Source organism: Engystomops pustulosus, chromosome 6 (assembly GCF_040894005.1).
Source record: "Engystomops pustulosus chromosome 6, aEngPut4.maternal, whole genome shotgun sequence".
Taxonomy (NCBI): domain Eukaryota; kingdom Metazoa; phylum Chordata; class Amphibia; order Anura; family Leptodactylidae; genus Engystomops; species Engystomops pustulosus.
Window position 1 is genome coordinate 18,533,086 of NC_092416.1, and position 9,923 is coordinate 18,543,008.

General features: G+C 38.7%; 1 protein-coding gene across 1 annotated transcript in view; it reads right to left on the reverse strand.

The window, feature by feature from the left end:
• The window catches only part of LOC140065867 (uncharacterized), a 181,947-nt gene extending 179,410 nt beyond the window's left edge, over window positions 1–2,537 (reverse strand). Inside the window, exons 1-3 of the mRNA XM_072113427.1 lie at window positions 2,401–2,537; window positions 1,068–1,146; window positions 660–797 (exon numbers count right to left, since the gene is read on the reverse strand). Coding sequence (XP_071969528.1) covers window positions 660–797; window positions 1,068–1,104 — 175 coding nt within the window. The 5' untranslated portion in view covers window positions 1,105–1,146; window positions 2,401–2,537. The remainder of the gene's footprint in view (window positions 1–659; window positions 798–1,067; window positions 1,147–2,400) is intronic.
• Window positions 2,538–9,923: the final 7,386 nt, after the last annotated feature.

Here is a 9,923-nt window from a genome sequence, read left to right on the forward strand (position 1 = left end):
CGAATAACGAGTACCCGAGCATTTTAGTGTTCGCTCATCTCTAGTTATCACCCATAACTGGGGACCTCAGGGGCTTAACTTGAGGGGGCGCAAAGGTTGTGGTCGCACCCAGGCCCAAGACGTTTATGGGGCCCTTATGGTGTCACTTTCCCATATGAGAAGACTATTACTATAAACCATACATTATAGTCGGGGCCTGGCACAGACTTTGCACTGGGGCCCAACAGCTTCTAGTTACGCCACTGGGGGACCCAAACCTAAAATGTACGGCATGGGCTCGAACATTGCAGGTTTGGGTCCACTCAACACTAATCATGACGAGACAACATACAGCTTTTAGTCTTCTACGGAAATCCCCAACCTATTCTTGCTTACAGATCACTTTCAACTATCCCTGGTGGCATGTAGCTCACAAATGGGCTAAAAATCTATAATTTTGCTATATAATAAATTACCTTAGTGTCAAATTTATAAGAAAATCTCTGACAACTACAGTGAAATCATATTTTAGCTTTTTACAAGATTGGAATGGACATTAAGGTCACTCAAGAACAATCAACATTGTTCTACTTTATTGCGTGGATGAAGTATTGTAGTGAAGAATTGTACTCAACATAATCCAGAATAACTTGGAATGGTGACTAGTACAAAGTACATACCTCTGCTCATTACAGATAAGTTAAGTGATGAGATACTTGATGATGTGGAAGACAGTTGGTCACTAGTCAACAATGGGGTTGGGGTCGTAGACAGAGAAGATGACAATGTAGACTCATCACCGGCAGACACCATGGATACTGTATTCATGTTAATATAAGAAAAAAACAATATTATTATGTCTGAAATTTCTTTAAAATATAATTTATATAATAGATACATGTAGTTACTCAGAGACACGGTTTAACAGCACTAAAATGTTTGATCTTCGCTTAGCATTGGCCATTAATAGTAGGTAGTGTTCAGGAGACCCGAACTGAACATTGTTTCTGCATTTAGTGCAACTCGGGTTTAACAACTGGCCGTTCCTTTTCAGTTCATACAGAATAGTTTGACACCAAATGACTTACCTAGCAGAAGAATTAGTGCCACGACCAAGGCCATCATTAATCAATATGAGATATTCAGATTCCCACGTTATTTCTTTGTCTTCAGAATAAAAAAAATATAAAAAAACAATTGTTATCGTAAGTTAAAGACAATGAAATCTTGGAATAAATAATACCCTGGCCCAAATGTGTTTTACTTTAGGGCTATTAGTTTAGGGCTAATTAGTCCCTCCCCAAGTTATCACTGAAAGAACTTAAAGTTCAATTCAACTTCCATTGGTTACTATAATGGAGTCATAGGGGATAGTTATAAGGACTTGTCCAATGGTTTTCTGGCAAACAAGCGCTGAAATAATTACAATTCCTGGAATAGCTAAGGGAATTATGACTATTCTCCTCCTTTACAACACTTTTACGCCAAATGGGTATGGATGGGTGTGAAGGGGGGTGCATCATAGGGCAGGAGCCTCCTGATATGTAGGGCTGGGAGGGTGTTGATGAGTAATTATTGAGCTTGTTATATATTGTAAAAATGTTTGATGTTTACCAATAGAAAGACCAACCCTTTTGTTTTGGTTCAAACAAGTTTGAAACTAATCAAGAATTTTTCCAACCCCTTAAAGGGCTGTTCCAATTTCAACAAGTAAGTGATATTGTTTGAAGAATAAAATGTTATACAAATTTCCAATATACTTTCTGCATCAATTCCTCTCTGTTTTCTATATCTCTGCTTGCTGTCATTCTCAGTTTATTAACCGTGAACAGAAATCTGACCATGGTCACACATGGTCAACTTTTTTTAGGTTACCAGAAAGATTTTTTCTTATATTTTTTGATAACACATAGTAATTAGTGATGAGTGGACCCATAGAAATACTGGTTCAGGTCCAGGTTCAGCACCGATCCCTGCTGTTAACTTTTTAAATACCAGTGGCAAAAACGCCAGAGACATTTTAACACTGTGAGCATGCGCATGCCTAACCTGGCATTTTGGGGAGTATCATTGTCCCTCCCATCGGTTAGTGTCGGTGCGCGGTCGCAGATAAGTAAATGTTACTGTCATTTAACTTTGCGATTCAGGTCGGGCCAAAAACCAATAGTAAAATTAAAATTTAAAATTTTTGACAAATATGTTTAAGTGTTCTGGAATAATAACCATTTATCGTGACAAGTGTCAGATACTATTTTCTTGCCCTTGAGATTAATATTTTTAAGATGGACCTTAAAACTGTCCTATCAACAAATAACATCATGAACTTAAACATCATCCATTACATTTTATTTACTTTATTATTATCATGTTTAAATAATTTCAAAATTTCATATTATTAAAAATCTTAGAAATAATCCTTACATCATCCGGAGACGGCTCTGCTCTTGCTCCCCCAGGCAGCAGTGTCAGTCATTAGAAGTCACCTTCTTACTTATATATTTTGGTTTATTTCCTGGTTTGAGAGGAGTGCCGTAAAAATGAAAGAAAGGGAAGGAGAAGAATGTTTACATAGGGAAGACATTCATCAATGGCTTGTTTCGTCTCCTGGACACAGGTGATGTGTTCTACGTCTTCATTCCTACAGTTATTACTTTTACCCTGGTGATTGTTATATAAGTGATAATTATAAATAATCCGACTAATCTGAATAACGGAATTTAAAAATATTGAAAACAATGGACAAACCTAAAGGGTTCTAAGAACTATTTGCCAAACAATGTTTTAATTGGAGCTTTCCCTATTAAAGGAAGGCACATAAGACCTAGTGGGTGACACGTCTGTTCTTTATTGGAAAAGTTGGTTATTGTGGACCATACAAATTAGAGAAGACTTTGAAATACGTGTTACACAGAGGCAAAAAGCCAAGGTTTCAAGGGTGACAGGTCCTCTTTAAGAAATCTCTGTGCTGGGATTGTGCCGCTGGCCTCCATGCGATACAAATTGTTGGGCTTGCCGGTAGACCGTCCGGCTCATTAGGACTGGGATTTAACTTTTAAGTTGTGTTGCAAACCCAAGCACTTACATGCACAGCCAAAAAGATGGTGAACTCCGGTGGACCTGATCAGGGAAGAGACACATTCATGATTTTGGGTGCACGATCTTGGTGAATTATAGTCAAACAATGCACTTTCTGTGAACTCCAGTGACCAGGTAAGTAAATGTGCCCCTACTAGTTGTTGTATTAGGACATCTAAAGATACAGAAAAAGTTTTTAAAAAATTAAAAAAATAAAAAGTCTAAAAGTTCAAATCACCCTTCTATCCTTAGATCAGATCAATAAAAATAAAATCAAAAATATGAAAAAATAATTAATTCCCCACAACGGTAAACATCGCCCAAATGTCCAAATCTCCATCGTCATTTTGGTTAAACACATAAAATTGAATAAAAGCAGCAGCAGGTCATACAGTCCTCAAAAGGGTAGCAATATTCATTGTGCCCAAAAATGTTACCTTATACAACTATAAACACTGAAGTATAAAAAAAATGATTCCGACCCAAAGAATAAAGGGAGGTGTTATTGGGAGGCCACATTGAAAGCTATAAAAACAGAAAACAGCCTTCATACAGCTCTGTTCATGGGAAAATTAAAAAAAAATTGTGATTTTTGAAAGTGGAAACACAAAAATGAAAAGGGGCCAATACACCGGCACCATTGACTCATCTGTAGTGATCTACCAAACCCGAACCAGGTCCGGGTTCATGGACCCAGATATCTTCCATCCATTTTTCAGTGGTAACCCTTGTCCAGATCGGCCCAGCTAGAATGGGCATTGTCACAGTCAAAATGGCTTCAGATGGCTTTACTTGCGGTGTATTAAGGATAACACGTACAATCGGTGCCTGCGCAGATCATGGGTGTTACCTGTGAGGGAAAGCATTAATCAAACTGGGAATTCTGACTGAAATCCGGGTTTGGGTTCTCGTTGACCCAAACTTGCAATGATCGCTGCAATGCTGAACATTGCGGTCCGGGTCCGCTCATCACCACTCATTTGCTCTATGTTTTAAGATGCTGTTGGAAGATGCCAAAGGAAGAAACTCTTCGACTATCTTGACATATAGTTCATTGATAAGAGCCATCAATCACATATATTGGCCCACATTTCCTGAAACGAGTGCAGTGTGTACTATGTGCAGTGTCCTGTGTAGTGTGCAGGGGGCGCCAGATTCATAAAAACTGTCCCCCGATCTTCATGAATCTTGCGCCCTCTGCACTGCTCTGGCAGAATGCAACATTATTATTTGCCCTTTGTTCATGCCCCGCACGTCAGTAACAAATGTGCCACATGGAGCGACTAAGCAGTAACCGCCCCTTCAGGTGACATTTTTTTCAGCCTTTGTCTATTGATTATCACATTGTAGCTAACAGAGATTTACATAAAAGCCACATCAGGGACTTCCCGGTAACGTTATATACTGTAACCATGACATATGTAAACTATAGTAACACATATACGTCCTCCTTACTATTGTAATTGTTGCTAGAGCATTTCATGATCCAGGGCAGAAGTCAGGACTTCGAGAGTATCTAAAAGTAAAACAAAACATTTTGTAAAAGGATCTACATATTATAAAACGTACAACGCTAAAATACTTTTGTAATATTGTACTTCTTAATTTAACCTCTTCATGACCGGGTCCTTTTTCACTTTCTGTGTTTCCTTTATTCACTTGCCGCATTCCAAAAGCAAGAACTTTTCTATTATTCCATCTACAGAAACTTGTACCGGGAAGCTTGAAAAAGGGTTAAACATGGTCGGACATGACAATAAAAATAATTGCACCAGTTTGTTTTTTATTTTTATGGTTTTCACTGTGTTGTCCAGATAATATACCGTATATATACATTTTTTATGTCGATATGATCATGAGATTCCAAATTGCATAATTCGGTTGCATTTTATTACACTTACATACATTTTTATATCACATTTTTTTTTTTTACTTTCTCTCTACAGAACCGTGTAAGGTGTCATTTTTTGCATAATGAATTTATGTTTCTAATTATGCCATTTTATGAAATTTACAACCATTTGTTCGCTGTTTCTTGAAATTTTCATGGATAACAAAATGATGGGAATTTGATGAGTTTGATTTAGGTATAATTATGGTTTACTTCTTTATAAGGAAAGGGGGGGTGATTAGTACTTTTTTCTAAGTTTTTTTTTTTTTTTAAACAATTTTTAAACTAGCTTTTTAGGCTCCCTAGGGTGTCTTAACCATAGGGGGTCTGATTACTCATACACTGGGGCACATTTACTTACCCGGTCCAGTCGCGATCCAGCGGCTCGTTGTCCGACGAGGATTTGGGTCTACCGGGATTCACTAAGGTCGTTCGCCCGATATCTAGCAGGTGACGCTGCTGCGCCGAGGTCCGCCGGAGTTCACCTTCTTCTTCCTGGTGCATGTGAGTGCTTGATCGTGTGACACAAATCGTTTTTTAAATTCCATGGTTTCTCCGAATCCGTCGGGTTGTCCGACATCCACGCCACCCGATTTCTGTCACGTGAAAGCCGATTGCGTGCGCCAAAATCCCAATTTGGCGCAAAACGGAAATATTTGGGAAACCCAATGAAATTGCGGGGTTCGGACCCTTAGTAAATGAGCCCCAATATATTACCTCAAGCTTTAATGGAGGATGCCAATTACCAATCCAGGAGCCTAATGTTGGGTCACTATAGGGCACGCTGATAAGAAGACAATATACAGTATGCGCATGAGTATAAGTGTAGAGTGATAAGACCACCTATGGTTTAAATAAAAGAGGAACCTAAAAAAATAAATTAAAAATATAAAAAGTATGAAAAAAACTATTTTTAAAAAGTAAAAATTCTAATACCTCCCCTTTATTAGCTGATTTAGAAATTAACCAGTTAAAATGCTCCATTGTTGTTGGAAACCAGAACAGTTTTTGTATGTTTGTAATGACAATGTAGTGTTTATAATAATAAAAACAATATTAAAAAATAAAGAAAAATGGACTGAATCCAACTCCACAAATATAAAATAAATCATAAAAATTATTACATTTTTGCTCTAGATCCAAAGTCCATAAAAGTCTTTCTTTCTAAATAATCTACTCCTCCCCAACCCTCTCATCCTTGAAGATGCCGAACTTCTTCGAGACCAGAGTAAACACTGATCCAACTCCTGGACTTCTGTTCTGCAGATTTTCTACTGAATGTCTGATATTAAGGAAATAATCTTCATTGTATTCACAAACAAAGCTGCTGCAATGTATATAGTATACGGGAGATGTATACAGTGGAGGTGTTACAGGTGTAGAATATGGTTTTATTTGAAACCCAAGAATACATAAAATAATAAAATAAGCAGTCACAAAATATAATCATAAAGTAATCATAAAGAAACAACCCCAAAATACTATACATATTTGTTATTGCTGGAATCGTAAGGACGCATACATTAATGATAACAAATTACTGATGCTATGCTGTAAATGAGGAAAAAAATGAGTGGTAGAAATGCAAATTTTTTTTTGTATTCTGTCTCGGAAAGAGGTACAAAAAGTGAATAAACGTGTAATATTCACCCTAAAATAGTACAATGAAAAAATATATCTGATGTTGCAAAAAACAAACCCTCATACTCCTACTGTAAGTTGACAGAAAACTAAACAAGTTGCAGCTGAGGCTCAGTTCACACTACGGTTGTGATTTCTGTTTCTAGTATCCACCTAGAAAAGTAACAAACTGGAATAGAACGGATGAGTTTTAAATCCTATTGAAAACAATGTCAATTTTTATGTCATCCGTTGTCATCATTTGTACAGTGATCCGTTATTCTTCAGTTTTATTCATGGAAAAAAAGACGTTGCTTGCAGTACTTGTTTTCCATTTGAAAAAAAACTGAGAGAGAAACTATAAAATCCTCTCTAGATGGTATAGGGTCCCAATCCCTTCTGCATTCGATCCATGACACGTGTTGGAGATGTTGGGTGGACGGTGGTGATTTGCTGCATATTTGGTGAACGAGCCAAAAAATCTCTCCTTTCTGGGACCAGGTGTTTGAGACAACATCCGAAATTATAGGCTCAGTGGCTCCTAAAACTCCGGAGGTGGCCTTGCTTTCTATTCTCCCTGGTGCTATCCAGAAACAAAAAAATAGCCTCCTAAGATTTGGTCATTTGGCTTCATAATGCGCTAGACTAGCGCGAAACGGCCCGTCGCCAGGCCCCGCTCTGCCTCTGTACGCACCTCAATAAAGATTTCTTCGCACCGAATTGGTGAGTGCCGCTGTATTCTATATTTGCTCCTAAGATTTTCTCTAATCACAGCATGCACAGTTATCCCCCGTAGATAGCGCTCCGCTACACCCCCTTCCGTTTACTGAATGGACAAATCAGATGAAGCGCAGGGAGCGCGAAACAGCTGTCATGTGTTTGATTGCCTAATGAGTCTATCCACGTCCTCCCTCACCCCCACACCTTGATCAACCGTTTTTTATAAGATTTTTGTAAGTATGCATCAATAAACAACATTTGAAAAGGAGCAATACCGGTGAGTGCCGATTCCACTGTTTTTCTGTATACACCATTGGGACTTATTCACATTTAGGGAACCAGAGCACCACCATGCCCTTGATGTCAGATTTGTACCTTGCAGTCTTTTCATGGATCACGCTGAATACAATAACCATGGAGTAGTGCCATCCAACTCTTAAGCCTCCCGTGCCCTACATTCTTCTTCTTCTTCTCCTCCCTTTTTCATACCTTCTGTGTGCTGCCCCATGTGCCTTTTAGAGTCTTCTTTAAAAACTCTTGACTATGTTACAGTTTCTCCAATCTTCCCCCTGGGTTCACAGCTGCTCGTAACTTGGTTGATTCCACCTCTACTGCTGATAGGGTAGAAGGGTCTAGGGATCATATACTCATACCAGTTCTATCTTAGTTACACTCTGAGGGTTATTTATCATTAGGCGGCTCCTTGTGACAGTTCTTTGTCTATTGTTGGAGCTCCACTGCCCATCAGATTCATCAAAGTGGATTTGTCCCTTTAATTAATGTTCTTATGGTCTATTTTCTGCCTGGGATTTTTTTTTTCAAAAAGTCCCAGAAAAGTCTCAAAATATATAAAAATTCCCAGCACATGCAGCAGCAGTGACTGGAGTAACGATGAGACTTTTTTTATGAGACTTTTGGCAAAAGTCCCAAGTCATGAATCTGGCTTTGCACGATGTTGTACTAGTAGTAGTTCCATGATTAGGCCAGATAAATGAAGGTGTATATAGTCCTGTGAGACTTTTTAGCAGTGAAAGTCTCAAAAACCCTCAATGTGACTACTTTGAGACTTTTTAATTCTGACCCTCAATCTTGAAAGATAATTTTTTTTGATGGCATAAAAAGTCACCCAACCCTCACCCTCCTGGCATATGTGCTGTGATTTTTATATGAAAAAAACACCCTGCCAACACATTTATTATAGGGACAAAGTCTGACGGGCAGTGGAGCACCTGTGCAAAGAAGCCGCCTAATGATAAATGTCCCCCATTGTCACATACAGTAAACATAAAGAAGATATAGTTTCCGACCTTCCTTATTTGCTAACAGTGTAAATAACATCACCAGTAACTTCCTCATGTAACACACCGTAACCATGACCCATGTAACAGTATACAAAAATCTAGTGCAGATTGCCCTAACATTCATTGGAATTGATAATAATCTAAAAAAAATTAAATAAAATCTACCGGGGAATTTACTTTTGGATGGATTCTGTGCGGCAGATTCCCCATCTGGTCAATAGCTGCATCCCATTTTTACTAATTCTTGGATGCTGCTGCTGAAATAAAGGTTAACAGTCAAGTATGCAAATTAATTTCATAGGTTACTGAGGCGTATAGTAGACTCATGCAGCGTTGTGGGCCCCGAATAGTCACTACAGACCCGCCTTTAAACATTCTGGCCCGTTATATACACACTCAAGTGCGATTGATGCCGGCAGTAAAGAACAGGCCAAAGTGCGAAGAGGCGAGTCTGTATTGGCTACTCGCCAAGGCCAAGGCTACTCCCCCAGTAGTCACTTGCACTGCTGGCATATGAATGGGAGCTACCACGCATAAGGGTAAAGAACGAGCCAATGTGCGTAGAGCAGGTGCTCTAGTGACTACTGGGGGCGTGGAGCAGCATCATACAGCTTCGCGAGCCAAGGCTACTCCCCCAGTAGTCACTACAGATCTGCCTTTACGTTTACCCATAATTTACTTGCGCTGCTGGGAGACAAATTGGAGCTACTGCGCATAAGAGTAAAGAACAAGCCAAAGAGGAGGGTCTCTAGTGACTACTAGAGGAGTAGAGTAGCCGTGGCCCGCAGAGCTGTATGAGTCTACTCTACGCCCCCCAGTCACCTATGAAATTAATTTGCATATTTGACTATTAAACTTTCTTTTGGCAACAGTTGCCTCCAAGAATCAGTGGAAAAAACGGAATATACAGTGAGGAATCTATCCAAAAGTAGATTCCCCGTGGTAGATTTTTTAAAAATTCACATAGAAAAGAATTGCAGAAAATGTAAGATGTCCACATAAAATCCTGTGTACTGACCTTTTTTATAGCGCTTGAGAAATATAAAACCTTCTATTTGACTTCTAGCATCTAGAAGGGAGGGTGATCCAAATGTTGTCTGTTCTTATCCAACTATTATCTTTGTAGAATTTTTTGATAGGGTTTTAAAAAGGGGGGTTAAATATAAAGCTGCAACAGAGTGAGGCTAAAATCAGACGACAGACTGTCCATTTTTCACGTTTCATTTCATGCATTCTGTTGGACATTTATCCTTTTTTTACTGTTAAAAAAACAGATGATTTTTTACAGTCATTATACAGTCTATTTCAGCAACCATACAGCTTTAAAAGACAGCACT